This window comes from Tasmannia lanceolata, unplaced genomic scaffold (assembly GCF_043159265.1).
Source record: "Tasmannia lanceolata isolate RefF3 unplaced genomic scaffold, GAP_Taslan_0.1 ptg000044l, whole genome shotgun sequence".
NCBI classification, from domain to species: Eukaryota; Viridiplantae; Streptophyta; class Magnoliopsida; order Canellales; family Winteraceae; genus Tasmannia; species Tasmannia lanceolata.
In genome coordinates this window covers 4,783,789-4,802,839 of record NW_027518721.1, presented here as the reverse complement: position 1 = coordinate 4,802,839, position 19,051 = coordinate 4,783,789, and the positions used below count along the sequence as shown (strand labels likewise).

Sequence of the window (19,051 nt, the reverse complement as noted above, 5' to 3'; positions counted from 1 at the left end):
CTTATGTCATTATTAAACATGGTAGTGCAAATATCAGTAGCCTTTTAAAATTCTGAAATTATATGGTATTCTGGAAAAATAAGGCTGATAAAAGTCGAGGCTTGGGACCCCATTATCAATGATTGCAACCATTCATTTGTTAGCCCGTGCCCCAAAATTCTTTTCCGTTGGACGATCCTAATAATTATAATGATAGGGTGTGAAAGGAATGACTCAGAGAAAGTTTAAAAAAAACACTACAATTATAATGATAGGGTGTGAAAGGAATGACTCAGAGAAAGTTTTTAAAAAACACTACAGAAATATTGACAAATAAGAGGGTTAGGATTGTATGATGCAGGAGATTTTTGGTTGGCCTGTGACCTATTCGTTGTAAGGCAACAGATGAATGGTTTGAATCACCAGATTGCTGGATCCCACTTGTACTTTTATTATTGGCTCCATTTATTTCGACGTAAAGTGGGCGTAAAACAAATTTGACACTCAATTTTACACTTAACAATGGATGTAAATTTCGTTTTACGCCAATTTTACGTCGAAAGAAACAGAGCCAAGAATTACGCATGGGCTCCACATTACTCTATACATTGATCCAAAATACCACATTTTGTGTCTAAGTAAATAAAATCTATCAATGCTGCTTTCTATTTTTGAAACATTTTGTACCCTCTTGCTGATAATTCTCAATGCATTATTTCTCATCTGTTGAACAGATAAAACACACCCACCACGGAAATGTACAGTATTTCCTTTCCATCCATGGGATCCAAAGGAGAAGAGGAGAGAGGGAGTTGTGTTATGGATCCCACGCAGCTTAGAAGAGCTCATCGAATTGGCCCAAAAGCTGCTAAATTGTTCGTGTTCTAGCATATTAACAGAAGATGCAGGTAAAATTCTGGATATAGATATGATTTGTGATAGTCAAAAGTTGTATTTGGTTACAGATGGAAACTCCCAAGAGAAAGCTCATGGGCATGTATCATTAATATAGGGAAGCTGTGTATTATAATGTATTGTTATCGAGGTGTCTTGCGTTTGTACACGCAAGAGTTATCTGCATTTGCAAATGTGTTGGATATTGGGGTGCCAGATTCAAATTTAAAATGCTGTGTTTTATTTCAGCTCCAAACTAAGGTTTCTATAGAAATCAGCAAAGCTTCATCTTAGGAAACTGCTTAGCTGAGAATTCAGCAGCTAAAATCTCTAAACATCGAATAACTGTACAGATTTTGTGACAAGAATTTACAAAATCTTAGGAACTTCATCTTGCCAGTGATGATGGAAAAGGCTTTTAAGGGTCGAATTTTCATACAAATGCCACGGTCGAGTTAGAAAATAGCAATGGTGGTAACATCCAAATGATTCAAAGATTATTTAAAAAAATCCCCAATCTTTAATATCACATTTTAAACATTAAAAATTCCGAAAGTTAAAAAATTTCTCGCAATTTTCAAATTAAATGCAAAATTTCCTAATTAAACCTGCTTTTTTCTAGTTAAATGGAAATTTAATGAATAGTTCAACAATTTCTCACGTATTACCCGTAAGTTTTATGAAAATAAAAATCATGATTATTGAAAAATACCATGTAGTGAAAACTGAATTTAAGCTTCCTTCATGTTATTTAGAAAAATAAGTGTTCGTACTGTACTCGGACTAGCTAGGCAATTTTGCAAAAAGCCATTTTGCTGCTCACTTTTTCAAGTGAGAACAGCCACCTCGTAGCAGATTTTGTCTTTTTCAGTAGAAAACAGCCACCTAAGATGAATTTAATGAATAAGACAAAATCCGCTACATGGTGGCTGTTCTCTCCCAAAAAAAGGGAGCCGCGAAATGACTTTTTGCGAAATTGCCTAGCAAGTCCGTACTGTAGATGTTTCATAGAAAACTTGGCCAATGTGTTCTCAAAAGACCCCAATTTGCTCCAATCAAGTTAGTCGATTATGTAACTCATAAGTACTTAGCTAGGGGTGTAAACGAGCCGAGCCGAGCCGAGCTTGGCCAGGCTCGGCTCGGCTCGTTAAGCTCAAAAGCTCGGCTCGGGCTCGAATCAGGCTCGGCTCGGCTCGGCTCGGCCAGGCTCGCGAGCCTTACCGAGCTTTTTTTCACACCACTCATCTTTCCTGGACAGCCCTATATAGTGTAATTTCACTACTTTTTTTACACTATGGGGGTGGTCCAAGTAACAAATGGGGTTCCTAAAATGAAGTGACATATTTTGCCTCCCCCTTTTACTCCCTAGACAACCCTTTTAGTGTATATATTAATATATAATATATATATTTAAATATATTAAATTCTTAACGAGCCTTAATGAGCCGAGCCGAGCCTGGCCTAAATCGGGCTCGGCTCGTTAAGGATTCCAGCCGAGCTCGAGCGAGCTTCCGAGCCCGAGCCAAAATTGACCCCCTTATACTTAGCCGTTCGATTTCTTCAATTTAGAAGGATGAGAAGATGGTGACTTGTGACTTGAGACTTGAGAGAGATGAATGAAAAAATATTAAAATAAAAATCATTTGAAAAAAATGCATATGGCTTATTTTTACTAAAATACCGCAATATTTCTTAAAAGATATAAAAATTTAGGGAATTGCTAGCGTCCATCCCAAGAGGCTTTTCACGGCTGGTTTGTCGCACATCAGACCAGCCACCTCGTTAATGAAGACTGTTGTTGTCTTCATTAAATTAAGAGGGTATTTTCGTTAAATATTATAATACATATCGGATTTAGGAATGTCCTGCGGGTTTTTGTGGGTTGTCCGGATCCCATCGGTAATAATTTCGGGCGCTAAGATGGGTCCTGAAATCTGTCCATGGATCCTCGCAATGTGTCCATGTCCTGTCTGTTTAAATTTGGATTCGGATGGTCCATCGGACCCTCTAGATCGATTGACACCCCTATGACAGGAGTTAGGGAAAGTAAAGAGGAAAGAAGGTGAGAAAATGAGATGTTGTTTGAAATTTTGAGTAGGATTTATTATTGTTACAAAAATACCCCTTAGAAATCAATGTACCTCTATTCAGATCTACCCGATTCTCCCCTATGCTTGAGTGGGGTCACCATCCAAAAAAATTTCTGACCCTAGGATATTTATCCAACGGACAAGATTGGATCAGCTGTTGTGCGCGATTTTTGTTCAATCCTTTGGACACATGGGACTGTCTATTCGTGTGCAAGCTAACAATTGAGATCTGGTGGGACCCATCAAGAAGATTGGTCAGATCGGATGATCCTTTTTTTTCTTGATAGGTAATATGGGACCCCTCGATCGAATGATCTTGACCCTCAAACATTTGCACTTTACCATCCAATGGTGAAAATTCTCCATCTATTAGATTGTTAAGCAGATTTATTGATCTTGTGGGGTCCACTTCGGATATATTAAGATCCAAAATTCTCATCAGTTGTGTGGTCATAACCATGGTTTTAAACCGAAGTTTTGGATTTCGGTCACGACCGAAACCGAAACTGCCGAAATTTACCAGATTCGAAATTTCGGTGAAATTTTTTGATAAAATATTAACTTTTTTTATTTCTTTACAGTTTTCGGCCGAAATTACCGAAATTTTGAGCCCTTCTACAGAATTTCGGTCCCAAAATTTCTGTGAGGACCGCAGATAAGAATATTTGTCTATCTGTAATGGAAATCACATTAGTAGGAATATAAGCCGAAACGTTCCGAAATTTAAAACCTTGGTCATACAAAATGTGACAAACGCAACGCCTCATATTTAATGGGCAAAATCTTTGATCGGACGGTTAGGATTGCTTCACCACGTGACACTTTTAGGCCCCATGATGTGCTCTATCGACTAGTTTCCGCCATTACATTTGCCACGTGTAGTTTTGAGCTCAGTGTGTGTGCGCATGGAATCCTAATAACTTTCGCAGGTCCAATATATGTGCAGAGTAAGCGCCATTTGACACAGAGAAATATATTCAGCGAAGGTTACTAGTATTCCTAACTCTGACCACAGCCTATAAAAGGGCACTGAAAGAGCAGATCGTGTAGTTAGTTCTTCCTCTCTTCATTTTTCTTCCTCAAAATCTCAAACTCTTCTTCAAATTCCAAGAGAAAACAAAGAAACATTGTATTTTTCTCTGCACAATTTGATTCAGCCAAAATGCCTAAGAAAGTTGTTCCTATTCTTCAGCAGAGTAGCTCTAGAAAAAAACGAGCGTTCAAACCGGTATCTTACTCTAAGAAGCTCCGGTCAAAAATTCCTCGCCGGAAACGTATTCCGATCTTTCCGATCGTTGACGGATCTTCGAATGAACTAGTTGAAGACACAGTAACGGAGATTTCGTCCTTTGCAGCGGCTTCTTGTTCTTCTTCGTGTTTTCCGGGAGAAATTTCGAGTAATTCGAGCTTGATTCAAATCAGATCTGAGAATCTGGGGAAGAGACCGAGATCTACTCGTCAGAAGAAAGAAAAGAAGCAGATCGGAGTCTCCGGAACTTCATTTCAAACAGATGTGTCGGAAAAATCGCCTGGAAAAGATTTCCGGCCTATGACGCGAGCTTATTTCAGGCAGAAAAATTATATAAGAACGAAGGAAGATGAAGGAAATGCGGATGAGGAAAGCTTCAGCAGATCGGATTTGTTTTCTGAAGGAGACTCAAATCTAAATGAGAGATCTAGTAAAAGAGCTAAAACAGAGGCAAATCAAGCTTCGATTGTGGAGCTTTCGGAAATTTCTTGCATCGAGTCTTTTTTTGTTGAGAAAGAACGCAATCTCTGCAAAATCGGTGAGTTTACTGAAAAAAATTCAAATCCGAGTTCCAGATCAAGGAAAGTCGCCAAACAGGCACCGGATATTGAACAAAAAGTTACTTCTGGAATCGGATTTTCTGAAATTTCTTGCATCGACTCGCTTTCTGGAGCAAATGCTAGAAATCTCTGTCAATCTGAGGGAAATTTCTCTGTAAAGGGAACAAAAACAGAGTCGGATGTAGCAGAATCAACAGCAGAAAAAGAAACAAACGATCTCTATTCAGATCTCGCTTGCTCGGAGAAGATGACGGAAGAAGATTCAGATCACTCGACTTTCCCGGAAATGACACTTTCAGAGCTCGAGGCAGAGATTTCACATAAACATTCAGAGCAAGAGTTTTCAGACTACACTCCGTCGATTTTCAACGAATCATCCGATGATTTTTCTGAAAGATCTGCTGAAAATTCGAATCCGTCTACTTGTTTTTCTATGTTTCTTCAATACTCACAGCAGCTCTCCAGATTGAGCTCGCGTCTTAAAGCTTTTCCGCCTTCAGAAACTGAAGAAGAGTATTCAGACGATTTTACTGTAAGTTCTCATATCCGAAACTTAATTAAATCATTTTCTATACCTTTTTGATATCTTATTTAAGTTCTGAAATTTCTGTTTTAGCTTTTGAGTTTCGAAGACGAAGAGCATGAAGAATCCTATAAAAAATTTAGGAGCAGAGAGAGAAAACATTCATTTCTTGTCAATTACAACGAGGAATACAGCTCCACGTCAGAATTCGACGATCTAATCGTCCAGCAGAGGTTGCTGATGGTGAACTGGATAATCGAGGTGAGATTTTCTCGAATCACGTTTCCTAACTTGTTTCTCAATCGATAATGGCCGATTTTAGTGATCTTTCATGAATCGGTTACTTTGAGTTTAGCAAAGTACAATTACAAATAATCGGCGATCTTTCATGAGTTTGCTTGAGTTGGGCGAAGTACACAACTACAATCAGTTTTACTTGCTCTGTTCTGAAACGGATGCATGTGAGATCCTCCTTGGACAGCTGACAAAGGCAGTTCGTTTTGTTACTTGTAAAAAAAATTTCTTCCTGATTTGCTTAGTACCAAAATGCCCCTTTCAATGAGTCCCGTCTTTTTTATGTTTGTTGCTTGAGATTTGCAAGGCAATTTCGCAGAATCGGGTGACTTTTGCCTGAGAAGACAGCCACAGAGGCTCACTTTTAGCAGATTTTGTCTTATTCATTTTGTCCTGCAAAAGTCAGCGGCAAAATGCTTTTACGAAAATTTGCCTATTGAAAATGATTCCACTAAAAAGAAAAACCGGATTTTCCCAATCTGTTCTGTTACAAGAAAAACTAGCTACAAAGTACAAAGTTCAAAGTACAAACTAGTTAAATGGGAGGGACTTGTTTGTAATTTAAGCAGAGCTAGTGGTCAAACATTGGATTTGCATTTATCTGCGTAGGTTAGCAAAACTACCAACAGAACTACTCTGTTTAGTGAATTTATTTTGGCTATTGATATTGACATTGCCATGTTTTAATAATTGCACAAACTCAGCTTGTCTTTTCGTCTGTAATTGGCTTTTGAGAGCTCCTGTCGAGCTGAAATAAACCTTTGAAAGCTGTTTCAATAAAAAAAAACATTCTGAATTTAGTACAATTATCAAAACATGGTGGTGCCAACATCAGTAGCCTTTCTTTTTTTGTCTTAAATCGTTTCCCTTTGTTGAATGTCAATCTTTCTTTCTCTTATCAGCACTCGAATGCTCACATGCTGCATTGCAAGACTCTCTTCTTGGGCGTTAGCCTGCTCGACAGATTTCTAAGCAGAGGATTTTTCAAAAACCAGCGATACCTTCAAATACTTGGAATATCCTGTTGCACGCTGACTATAAGGATAGAGGAAAATCAGCCTCTTAACAGGTAATATTTACTTATTCACCACCACTTTACGAATGTTTACATTGAATTTCTGTAACCGTAGTTAAAAAAAAAAATCAAATCCTCTCCTGTTTTGTATTGGTTTTATAGAATTGATTTTGAGTCCAAAACTTATTATTAGACAAAAAATTGATACAATTTTGAGCTCAATAACCAGTTTTGGATTCAAAATCAACTAGCAAAATCCAAAACAAACAGGTCCTTAATGTATCTGAATATCAAATGATGTAAGGTCTCTTTGGATACCTCTAAAATATTTGCTTGCGATAAGAAAATGGTTTTGAAGCTAAGTATGATGAATTGGAAAATAATGGTTAAAGTACTTTTAGAAATGATGTAATTAATGGCTTCTAAAGTGGCCTTAATGTCCCATTCTCAAATAAGGAACAATTTTGGTATCATGCATAGAGGGCCCGCAAAGATAGGATTACTTGTTATCTACTTTCCCTCTTAGATCTTGATAAAAATAAATCTTTTTCGATAGTTAACTAAGTCCTTTAGGAATAGCTAGAATCAGTATTCTCTCCTCGCCAACTTCCCAAGGTTGGACAATGAGTGAAATGAATCATTTTTTCTAAGGCTACTTCGTTTCTTTCGAATTAAAAATGGACTTAAAATTTGTTTTATTTTCATTTTTTCAACATAAAAAGTACAATTAGAAATTTTGCTTCTCATATTACTCGCTGCTAATGCTCTCTGGATTTTTTCAGTATCATGGAAATGACGTTCAATGTCGGGAACAATATCTACTCTAGGCGTCAAGTGGTAGCTATGGAGTGGCTAGTGATGGAGGTTCTCAATTATCAATGTTCCATGCCCACCACCTACAACTTCTTATGGTACGATACTCCTCTCTTTATCTCTGAACTTCCATTGTGAGCAACTTAAATGTGGTTTAGGCCCTGTTCTTATAAGACTATGACAACTATTGTCAGTCCAATACCTATTAGTGGACTCAAAATTGGGCCTGTTCGTTTTAGATTATGAAAACCGATTGTTGAGTCAAGAACCAATTATTGGACTCAAAATGAAATGTAAATTTGAGTCCGATAATTGGTTTTGAACTCACAATCAATTGTCATAATCTTAAATGAACAGGGCCTTAGTAATCAGATTGTTGATCCAAATGAGCTATCATTTGGTGATCAAAGGCCATGTCCGTTTAAGATTATGACAACAGATTGTGAGTGCCAAACCGATTATTGGACTCAAAATTATGTTTAAATTTGAGCGTAATAATCGGTTTGGCACACACAATCTGGTGTCATAAACTTAAACAAACAGGGTTTAAGTGTCCAAATAACCAATATATAGTTTGGAGTCGTCTTAGAAGAACATCCTTTATCATAATCTTAAACACACATCCTTTATGATACCCTTGATCAAGGGGCTAGGATCATACAAAATGTACACCATGTACATGTGGCAGTTGGCCAAGGAACATGGTACTCTCTAAAAAAAATCTTTTTGCTTTGGATAGTATTGTTTGTTCTTTAGAAAAGCCAAAAAAGTATTGTATCACCCATATGAATGGATGATCTAAATCATTCAATTTTTGGTTCCTCTCATAGATAGGCCATGCTCCAAAAATGGCCTCATAGGATAATCCTAAGAGTTCAATGTAAGTTGATGTGATTCGTTGAAAATGACGAAGATGCCCTTATAGATAATCACAGGAGCTTACGAAAACTTGCGCTTATTGTTCATCTTTTCCCCTGTTCTTCTTGTAGGTTCTACCTCAAGGCTGCAAGGGCAGATGCGGAGGTGGAAAACCGTGCAAAATACCTGGCCGTGTTGTCTCTCCTCGACCATGAGAGACTCTGCTTCTGGCCCTCCTCGGTTGCAGCAGGCTTAGTCATCCTCGCATCTCTCGCATCCAATCGCGACGACTCCTGCCAATGGGTGATGGAGGTACTACTAACTCCACTTTAGATCTCTCTCTATTTTTTTTTTGAGTTTGTAATGGCACCCCTATCTATAGAGAGCCCACTTAAAAGGGTCAAATCGGACTCGCTCCAAGAATGAAAGAGAACCAGTGATTTTGTATCACCAACTCAACAATAATGGCACCCCCACTTAATTTTATCTCTGTCACTCCTCTCTGTTTTGCAGACACACGTGAGAACCAGAAACGACGATCTATCAGAATGCATTGAGGTAGAGATTTCACTTTCTCTATCCTTTCTATATAGTCGGTAATTTGGTAATTACGTTCGAGATTAGAGATATTTCATTTCGAATCATACTCTTCACCTTATTATTGTTGGGTATATAATATAACCCATGTATGTTCTAATATAAGCCCAATAAGATAATGGACCGGTGTAGAGGGCCTATTTGGGCTAAAGCCCACTAACCTATTAAAACCCTAGTGTATCTAATATATATAGGGGCTGGAGGCAACAAACTTGGTATTTCAAATTAGATACCTTGGGTGTAATGCTTCAAGCAACCTCTTGCTTGACCTAATTACTCTAACACAAAAAGAGGACATCTGTTGCTCTATTTTTTTTTTCCTCTTGAAGCCTGGTAGAACTTCAGCCATAGTTGGGCAGATCATGGTGGAAATAAAGACACCACAATTTCAAGGGTCTTTTGGGGGTCGATTTGAGCGTGGGTGTATTCTTCCACAGATCCAATTTGGCCGTGGTTTTGCCTTCCTCAAAACTTGTTTGGGCGTGAGTTTCAATCCCACAGAAATCAATTGGTTTTTCGGATTTTTGCCTGTGGGTTTCTTTTTTTTTTCTTCACCTCAGAATAGAAACGAGGGTTTCTTTCATCTTGGAACAGACATCTTGAAAGAAATCTGTTGGATCGTTGGGGGTTTCTCTCGGATTCTTAATCGGCGAGAGCTTCAGATTCCTTGGCCAGCTGCCGGCTCCAACTTATTTGCAACCCTAAACTCTTGTGGAGCGCAATTATCTCTCTTTCTCTACAAGAGATTGGTGTTTTGGCAAGCCGGTTCCACTGGTTGTGGAAACAAGGGCTGAGATTTGGGGGGTTTTTTGACTCATCATGGGCTCTATCTTGTTGCCCGTAACCTCTCTGCTCCAAAGGGCTGAACTTGTGGAAGTTCGTTGTGGTCGAAATTTTTTTTGGTGATGGACGGCGAAATTTCGGAATCCAATTGTTGGAGCCAAATCCCCTTGTTGGATTGATCTATTGGAGCTATTTGGTTCGAACCAGAGATATTTGTCACCTGTTTGGACAGGATACCTATGCGCTATATCAGCTGTGTGCGATATCACCTTTTGGGATATTTTGTGCCTAAGAGGATTTTATGCGATATTTGGCGCACAAGAGCGAGAAATCAGTTTGTGTAATTGTTTTTGCGATTTGGAAACTGATTTATGCGAGAAACCTGTAACCGTTGATTGATTCACTCATCTCGCAAGAGTAATTACAGCCAGTTCCAAGTGGTCTTGTAAGCTGGTTCTTGTGGATCTTCTCAGACATAATTGGTATGAGACAGTAGGACGAGAAATCTGTTTTTCAGAAATTGCTGTCAACTGATGCAAGCCGCCTGCTTCTAACTGGTTACCTTCACGGCATTTGTGGTCGGTTTTTTTTGAACTAGTTTTCTCAGACTTTACAACTGGTTCAGTTTGTGAAACTGGTTTTAGACCAGTTCTCTACAACCAGTTTTGTTGACAGTTTGGGTTCTTTTGAATCTGTTTGGTTCGCCACCAGTTCTTGCATGAGCCTAAATGCCTCGGGTTTGGCCTTGGCTGTTTCTTTATTCTCTGGTTCACCCCCTGTAAATCTCAATATTTGTCAGTTGGGTTTGGGTTATTACCTTGGTGGTTATCTGTTGCTGAAGGGTTTCACCTTGGCTGTTGGATTTGGTACGCGATTTGGTTCACCCATTTGGCTTCGGCTTTCGCGATACACAAATCAGGTGCACTCTTTCCATATTTACTTTTGTAGTTAGCCTAAAATGGAAAAGACTACTATTCCCTTTGAGATGGTCAAACTTCAATCCTTTGGTGGATCTGAGTTTAATTCATGGAAGTGAAAGACTCAATTCGGTCTAAAACATATGAATTGTTTTTACACCTTTTTGAGTACCTTTGCTGACACGAATGAAGAAGTTGATGAATTTCAATGGCATTCTTTTAAAATGAAATGTATAGGAAAAGGTGCAAATGGGACTGGATGATCTCAAACGATTCATTCGAATCGAAAATGAGACTCGAGCTAGGAATAACTTGGAGATGATTAGACAGCAACAGTCTACTGCTAACGCGGTAACAAGTCCCAAGAAATTTCCTTGAAAATCCAAGTCACCTAAAAGTGACAATCCTAAGTTGGAGGCCAAAAAGCCTATCTTCCAGAAAAGAAGGGCAAGCGCCACAACTGTGGAAAATGTGATCACTTTGCGGCAGATTGTAGGCTACCAAACCAGTCTAAATCTGACACACCACAAAAGGAAGCTCATATGATGGTGGGTAAGACTGAGCCTAAGAGTTTTGTTGCTATGTTGGGCAACGGTAAGGCCAGTCCTTCTTTAGATTGGTGGTTAGATACAGGAGCCACTTGTTGCCACGAAAGAGACCGTTACAGTGGCTAGTGGAGCAGAGGCAGAGATTACTCACACTGGTACTGCGAACTTGGTTCTTTCTTCAGGACAAATACTAACTTTAAAAATTGTTAAAGTAGTTCTTGCTCTTCAAAAGAATTTAATTTTTATTAGTCTTTTAGACTATGCTGGCATATGTACTTCATTTATGTGTGGTAGAGTAACTTTAATTGTTAACTCATACTATTTTGATTGGGCGTATTTGATAGATGGTATGTTTGATTTGAGTTTAGATAATGAGACTGTTAGTTAGGATAGTTCATCGTTAATTGCTCCTAAGTTGTTACACAACCGATTGGGACATGTGCACTATCAGAAAATGGTCTAATTTACTAATACTCATAAGATACCATTATATATATATATATATATATCAATTACATTTGACAAGTGTGAGTGTTAGGAGTGATAGAGAAGGAGAAGATACACATTGACAGGGTTCAAGGAATTCTGTGCCTCTCAGGGCGTAATCCTTGCAACTACTGCTCCTCTCTCGCCTCAATCAAATGGCATAGCTGAGTGTAAGAATATGACGTTAACTTAAGTGTTAAACTCAATGTTAATGTCAGCTAGCATGCCTAGTTACATTTGGGGAGAGGCAGCTTTGACTGCAAATCACATCCTAAATCTCTATATGCTCCTCCATGTGATAGAGTACCCAAGAATTTGGTGAGGACTTTATGACCTACCAATTGGAGAATAATCCATCATCCTATCAGGAGGTGATGAGATCTAGGGACTCTATGTTGTGAGCAGAAGCCATTCATGATGAAATGAGCTCTCTGTTAGAAAATCTAACTTGACAGCTAGTCGATTTGCCAAAAGAGGCTAAGACTATGGGCTGTAAGTAGATATTTGTATGTGATTATATAAAGTTTGTTATGGTCTTAAACAAGCACCTAAATTGTGGCATAAAATTTTTTTTGACAAAGTAGTAAAGAGCTTTAGGTTTCTGACAAATTACTAGGATAAATGCCTTTACTATCGTTTTGTGTCAAATAGGGTCATGATTATTTGCTTGTATGTAGATGTTGATTCTTGTTTCCAATCTCTCTCTGTGATGAGTAATGTGAATCTAACATTGGGTAAAGAATTCGACATGAAAAGATCTGGGTGTTGTTAACACCATTCTTGGTATGAAAGTAAGTTTTGAAAGACATGGAATCACCCTTGGCCTAGCCCATTATATGAAAAACTACTTTCCTTTTGAGGATGCAGTGAGTGCAAACCGATTGAGACACCATTTTGATTATACCAAGAAGCTGATCTTTAAGGAAAAGACAGTGTAAGCCAGTTAGATTATTCTAAACTGATAGGTAGTCTCATGTCTGTTTTGTGTTGCACCAGGCCAGACATAGCCTTTATAATTGGCATGCTGAGTCGTTTTACTAGCACTCCTGGCCATGAGCATAGAAATGCCCTTATGAGGCTGATGAGATACCTTTCGTGTCCTCAAGAGTATGCTCTGAACTATGGTGGCCATCCACTTATTGTGGAAGTTTATTCTGATGTATCATGGGGCTCAGAATCAGATGACAGCAAATTTATTGTTGTTGTGTGGAAGTCGAATTGGAACTTTATGCCCTAACTTCAGCTATAGATGAAAGCTAAGGGATAAAGAATCTGATTATGGTTATGGCATTCCACTGACCCGATTAAAGATTAGTTCTTTAGTGGGTTAAGGATTAGTTCCTTATGTGTGTTATGTGATAATCAAGCTACAACAATGGTTGTGAAAAACTCACTCTTTAATGCTAAGAGTAGACATCTTAGGCTGCAACAGGCCATATGCTGAATTATCTCAAGAATACGGGATTATCACTTTGATTGATTCGAAATCGAAGGATAATAGGCCGAAGCTCTCACAACAGGGACTGACCAAAAGATCGAATATTCAAAATTGTGGGGGAGATGGGGTTAAAGACCGTGTAGACATGTCTTAACCTACATCCATGTTATTTTGAATTTTTTGAATCTCCCTCTGTTTTGGCTAAGATAGGCACTTGGTATGTTTCGATGATGTTTACAGTTGTTGTATGTCATTCCACATTTGATGACGTGTCCTTTTTTGGGAAAGGTTGTACATTCCAAACTTGATGATACAGCTTAACTCAAATATGGATAAGATGACTGTAACATTCCAAAAAAAAAAGAAACATGAAATGGTTCTTTGCAAAAGAAACTATTTGGTTTTGTTCTTTATTGAAACTTGACAATTAGGAATTGTTATTTGCAAATGAAGCTGTTTAGGTCTTGTTCTTTATTGAAACTTGACAATGATGCTTATGGTGAGAGTGATACTGATACTTTTTCAGTCATTTTGGAATTGTACTAAGTTCTTCTTCAGGTAGAACTAGATACTTTCGTGAATTATGGAATTGTACTAAGTTCTTCTTCAGGTAGAACTAGATACTTTAGTGTTTTACACAAATGATTGGATTCATTTTTATGAAATTCATATTTGGTAATTCACAGGGATTGGCGAAAAAGGAGGAGCTTGTCTTGATTTGGAGTTTGATGAAGATGACTTACTTAAATCTTCTAAAGTCATAAAGACTATGCTTTTATTTCAGTATGTATAGAGTTCACTTTTTTGTGGAACTTTATTTTGGATCTCGATGAGAATCATACCCCATGAATGAATTCCTCTAAGATCAGTAGGGTTCACTTATATGTGAAACTACCTTTTGGTTGAGTTTAGCTTGTTGTATATCTAAAACTCTTGGTTTGTCATAAAATGATTCGTGTTTTCAGTTAGATTACAGATCTTTTATGATATAGACCATATGGTGATGTGGATGATTCAATATTTTGTTGTGAACATTACACTATCTATCTATTGGATTGTGCTATATGTAGAACATAGGAGGAGATTGTTGGGTATATAATATAACCCATGTATGTTCTAATATAAGCCCAATAAGATAATGGACCGGTGTAGAGGGCCTATTTGGGCTAAAGCCCACTAACCTATTAAAACCCTAGTGTATCTAATATATATAGGGGCTGGAGGCAACAAACTTGGTATTTCAAATTAGATACCTTGGGTGTAATGCTTCAAGCAACCTCTTGCTTGACCTAATTACTCTAACAATTAGGAGTGGGGCGATGATATATTCGAACCCCCTGGAGGATAATTCACACCCATGTAAAGGTGGGTATGAGGGAGACTTGAACGGCAATTCACGGTAGAAGGGTGCGAATTATCCTACATGGGGTGCGAATTTATCATTGCCCTTTATATGTTGTAAGCCCATATCATCTAGCATTTTTCTAAAAGTACTGTACGGGTTACATCATAAAATGATCCAAGCCGTCCATTTCATGGGCCACAATGTACATAGATTGTGCCCAAAGAATCATGCCCATAAGATGATCCTAGTTCCACTATACATCGGATGGCTAGGATCATCCTATAGACATGATTTTCTGGGAACGTCGGCTTGGATCATCATCCTATGGTGTAGTTCGTACAGTACTTTAAGAAAAAAAACTGGACTTTATACGAGCTTATACCATATAAAATCTCCCTTATTAGTTAGCCTGCTTGACATGATAAGGTCTCCAACGTGCAGAGTCTGGAGTGGTTGGTGAAGTATGTGTGTTAAGAAAAACCTTTTGGCATCATTCAGTAGCAAACAGAAAGCTATTTCATTTCAGCTCTGGTAATAAATAGAAGAGGTACGTAACTCACTCAATAAAGAAAGGATCATGTAATCCTTTCCTTCTTTCTCAAGGACTTCCGCAAATTGTAAGAGTTTAGGCCTATTCGTGTGTTGTAGATGTAGAAAATTTAATCCGTGCTCCTTAGCCCTTCAAATGTGAAAAGATACTGCTTGCAATATTCTTGTACATGTACCTTTTCAAAAAAAAAATTCTTGTACATGTAGAAAAGAGAAAGCACTTTAGTAGCATCTTCAGGTCTCGCTATGTCATTATCTGCTAACATCAGATTCAAATGACTCTTTTGACCTAAGCCTTTTTTATTTTTTATTTTTTTGACCTACCCTTGTAATGCCCTTCATTGTATGATATATATATATATATATATATATATATATATATATATATATATATATATATATATATATATATATGTAGCTTCACTTAACTCATATATATATACTTTCCTATATATATATATATATATATATATATATATATATATATATATATATATATATAGAGAAAACTGTTTGTGCGCTTAAGCGCATGAAAAAACTCGTGCGCTGAAGGGGTTTGAAGTGGGTCCCACTGTGTAACGAAACAAGAAATAGAGCCTTCTTCCAAATCGATTTCCTTCTGTGAAAAAACCCAAATCCATCGCTACTCTCTCTCTAAGTCTCTCTCTCTCTCTCTAAGTAACGAAATCTCTGCTGCAAGTGGGTGGGTTTGAAAACCAGAAAAACCCCCTTCTTCCAAATCGATTTCGATCTGTAAAAAAAACCCAAATCGATTTCGCTAAGTCTCTCTCTCTCTCTCTGTAAGTCTCTCTCTCTCTCTCTCTCTCTCTCTCTCTCTCTCTAAGTAACGAAATCGATTTGCTGCAAGTGGGTGGGTTTGAAAACCAGAAAAACCCCCTTCTTCCAAATCGATTTCGATCTGTAAAAAAAACCCAAATCGATTTCGCTAACTCTCTCTCTCTCTCTCTCTCTAAGTCTCTCTCTCTCTCTCTATCTCTCTCTCTCTAAGTAACGAAATCGATTTGCTGCAAGTGGGTGGGTTTGAAAACCAGAAAAACCCCCTTCTTCCAAATCGATTTCGATCTGTAAAAAAAACCCAAATCGATTTGCTGCAAGGCTGGAAATCCTCCTCCAACAACCTCTGTAATTGAATTCTTGGAACGCTCATATAGTGATTGTTCAGAGATCCTTCTTGTTGAGGAAGAAATGAATTTCAATGCCCGAGCTGCTTCACTATATGTAAGTAGTCTTCAGCTTAATGACTGATATTTTGTATTCTTGGGACTCTATATATCATAGTTTTCTCATAGGAAACTTGCAAGTCTGGCTACCACAATACACACTGTTTACAATTAAAGAAATACTAAAGCCTAGGAGGCAACCCTGATTTGAATTAAATTTCATTATACTTGTTGGATTACGATGGATATCATTGACTTTGGTAAATTATGAGAAGTAAATCATGTACTCTGAGTATGTCTCTGAGAAAGCCAAATCTAGGTGGAGGATAGTGCTGATAAAAAACAGAAGGCAGCTTATACGTGAGAATTGGTTTTATTAAGAAAAAGTAATGAATGTAGAATTTTTTTTTAATATTTTTCCTTGATATTCTTGAAGTTTTCACTTGAAATTATGTCATTTTGGTAGTTCAATCTATTGTGTGTTAAAAAAACAGAGTTAGAACTTGACTATGACTCAAAAACTAAAATTTCTCTCCTCATCTAAGCAGCTAGCTTCTGTTGGATTCTTGTCAAGGCATATTTCCATGGCCATCTCACTTTCCAACATGCTCATCAACAAGTTACAACTCTATTATGTTACAATACACATGGCAACAGGCACCCGTGCAACAACAGCCTAAAGAATTTCTCATGCCCCAAAAGTCTATTAACTTTCAGCACTCCCCTTTAACGCAATTCTCCACTTAACACTTCCTATGAAATATTGTAACTTTTCTTTTCTCAAGGCCTTCATGAAGATTGTTGACATTTGACACCTGATTTGCAAAGTTTCAATTTAACCTCATACCTGCCATCAATTTTCTGATGAGATCATGCTTTTTGCTTCTGTCCCTGTGAACAAATCAAAGATGGCCTTATGCTATTGTCAAGGTCAAAGAAATTTTTCATTTGATAACTTTTATGGTTTTCATCTTTTTATTGTTTTATGGTGGCTAACAAGCCTTGGAGTGATCCTCTCACCTCAATGTTTAGACCCTTACATCCTAACCTTGGAAATTTGTCTCCTTTCTCTGTGGTTTTGAGTTCCAAGTATGTCTGTTTATGGTGCAGCGATGATGGATAATTCTGTTCTTAGTGCTACTCTTTATGTTTATGATTCTTCTAATCTTCTTGGCCTGGGAATAGTAGATTCAGCTCTTATAACCAACATTTTGCTTTTGGTCAAAGAATTTGATGTTTTTTTAATGCAGGAAGTAAGACAAGGAGGCTGTCTACTGGTAGCGACAGATTAGCTGGCAGAGGTGTTGACCTGCCAGAGACTACACATATATAGACCTTGTTGCCCCATCGTAACTCTACTGATTCCATCGTAACCAGGTATGGCGACAACCCCAGTGCTTTCTCGACCGATTTCGCTAATGCCATGCTAAAAATGTCCAATTTCAGCCCCCTCACTGGAACCCAAGGTGAGGTTCGAGTTAATTGTAAAAGGATTAATTAGAGTTGATCTCTTATTTTTGTAAGGTTGGGGACTTGGGGTTACTAAATGTTGGTGGTCTCATGTTATGTACTAATGTTGTCCTTTCCTAAGTTTGATATATGGGTCACCAACCCTAGCCTAACCCAAGATAGCACTCGCTCAACCCTCATCTGTATAGAGGTTTCCATAATATGCAGTTTCTTAGTGGGATTGATGGAGAAAGAGAAGCTCTTGCTCTTTTATCTCATCTTTGTTTTGTTGATAGGTAGAGATATGACCTTCTCTTTTTCTTCTAATGCTACTTTTGATTTGTAGGTTGGTTCTCAGTTTAGAAAATTTATGGGTTTTATTTTTGTTCTTTTTTTCTTGCTTATCTGTAAACTTATCTGTTTTCCATGCCGTTCTTGCTTCAATTTCTACCTGTGTTTTTTCATATCCATTTGCTGTTTTTTTTTTTTATAACTTTTACATAGGATTACATGCCTCATGGACCACAAGGTCTGTTTACTCAAGTTGGATTCAGTGACCCGTCGCAAGATGACTCTTCACAGAGCCACTTTGGTGTGGCTGGACCCGGTCCCCTTCAATCACAGGTATAATGTATTAACATCTGCTTTTATTTAGCTTTCTACTTTGGAAACATTTGAGCCTAAGTTTCTTATACTTCTACAGGGCTTGATGAATCCCCTTTACTCCCAGCCCTTCACACAGTATAACACTCAGCCACTGAATATGCATGCTCCTCAGCAACAGGGACAAAGCTCCCAAAACCAGAGACCACACTACAGCGGCTGAGCCAATATGGGCTGTGACCCTGATGGGTTATACTCCTATGCATCCACCAACTTGGTTGTAGTCACACGTGTGCCATTCTGCAATGTCGTGCAGATGAGATCGCCGTTTTGAATTCATTCTGCAATGTCATTCAACTTGGTTGTAGTACTCCGGTTATCTGCATCATGAGGTTTTCTGTTGTTGCTGAGAGAAGCCATTTGGAAAAGGGAGCATTCTGTACATAAATTGAAGGGTCTGGCTCTGTTAGTGGCACACGTAAAAAGACGATTGTTTTGTACATAAACAGATAAGCAAGAACGGGATTGTTTTGTACTCTTCCTCTGTCTCAAAAAATAAAAAAAAGTGGTTCATTTTTTTTTTCTTTTTTTGCATTTTATGATCTCTCTTTTTTTTTCTAAGACTCAAACTAGTGGGTATTTGTTACCTTGGCATGTCAAGCGACAATCCATCTGTAAACCTGAACGAGGGGTTACTAAATTGCATATTTGCGACAATCCATTTGTAAACCTGAACGAGGGGTTACTAAATTGCATAGAACGAGGGGTTACTAAATTGCATAGGCCACTATCATTTTGTTTCTCCTTGCACAAGAGTAAGGAGAAACAAAATAATGCATGTGTCAAGGTCCCACGTCTATTTACATTTTCTTAGAATATC

The 19,051-nt window shown here is 38.0% G+C and overlaps 3 protein-coding genes across 10 annotated transcripts in view; all 3 read left to right on the top strand.

Moving 5' to 3' along the window:
• LOC143863561 (potassium channel SKOR-like) overlaps positions 1 to 1,121 on the top strand; it is a 44,201-nt gene extending 43,080 nt beyond the window's left edge. Inside the window, exon 14 of the mRNA XM_077374269.1 lies at positions 714 to 1,121. Coding sequence (XP_077230384.1) covers positions 714 to 991 — 278 coding nt within the window. The 3' untranslated portion in view covers positions 992 to 1,121. The remainder of the gene's footprint in view (positions 1 to 713) is intronic.
• A 2,919-nt stretch (positions 1,122 to 4,040) lies between these two features.
• Positions 4,041 to 15,099, top strand: LOC143863974 (cyclin-SDS-like). The gene is made up of 7 exons (XM_077374783.1): positions 4,041 to 5,304; positions 5,389 to 5,556; positions 6,492 to 6,658; positions 7,387 to 7,515; positions 8,407 to 8,587; positions 8,789 to 8,833; positions 14,831 to 15,099. Exons 1-7 carry the CDS (start codon positions 4,126 to 4,128, stop codon positions 14,861 to 14,863), a joined length of 1,902 nt encoding a protein of 633 aa, XP_077230898.1. The 5' UTR covers positions 4,041 to 4,125; the 3' UTR covers positions 14,864 to 15,099.
• Positions 15,100 to 15,445: 346 nt separating this feature from the next.
• On the top strand, positions 15,446 to 18,755 carry LOC143863808 (regulator of nonsense transcripts 1 homolog). Of its 8 annotated transcripts, none has more exons than XR_013240989.1 (5): positions 15,446 to 15,738; positions 16,122 to 16,177; positions 17,370 to 17,585; positions 18,073 to 18,192; positions 18,272 to 18,755. XR_013240989.1 is itself a non-coding variant. In XM_077374577.1 (4 exons), exons 2-4 carry the CDS (start codon positions 16,145 to 16,147, stop codon positions 18,392 to 18,394), a joined length of 276 nt encoding a protein of 91 aa, XP_077230692.1. In that variant the 5' UTR covers positions 15,447 to 15,738; positions 16,122 to 16,144; the 3' UTR covers positions 18,395 to 18,755. The 8 variants fall into 8 exon arrangements, 2 of the variants coding, with proteins under 2 accessions (XP_077230692.1, XP_077230691.1); XR_013240988.1 differs by having other exon boundaries at positions 16,111 to 16,177; XR_013240990.1 differs by lacking the exon at positions 16,122 to 16,177.
• The last annotated feature ends 296 nt before the right edge of the window (positions 18,756 to 19,051 follow it).

Bases quoted from the DNA above. Each gene is read 5' to 3' on its own strand.
- LOC143863808 (XM_077374577.1), top strand. From the start codon at position 16,145: ATGAATTTCAATGCCCGAGCTGCTTCACTATAT. The intron at 16,178-18,072 runs GTAAGTAGTCTT...ACTTTTACATAG, and splicing joins CCCGAGCTGCTTCACTATAT to GATTACATGCCTCATGGACC. The intron at 18,193-18,271 runs GTATAATGTATT...ATACTTCTACAG, and splicing joins CCGGTCCCCTTCAATCACAG to GGCTTGATGAATCCCCTTTA.
- LOC143863974 (XM_077374783.1), top strand. From the start codon at position 4,126: ATGCCTAAGAAAGTTGTTCCTATTCTTCAGCAGAGTAGCTCTAGAAAA. The intron at 5,305-5,388 runs GTAAGTTCTCAT...TTTCTGTTTTAG, and splicing joins AGTATTCAGACGATTTTACT to CTTTTGAGTTTCGAAGACGA. The intron at 6,659-7,386 runs GTAATATTTACT...GGATTTTTTCAG, and splicing joins GAAAATCAGCCTCTTAACAG to TATCATGGAAATGACGTTCA.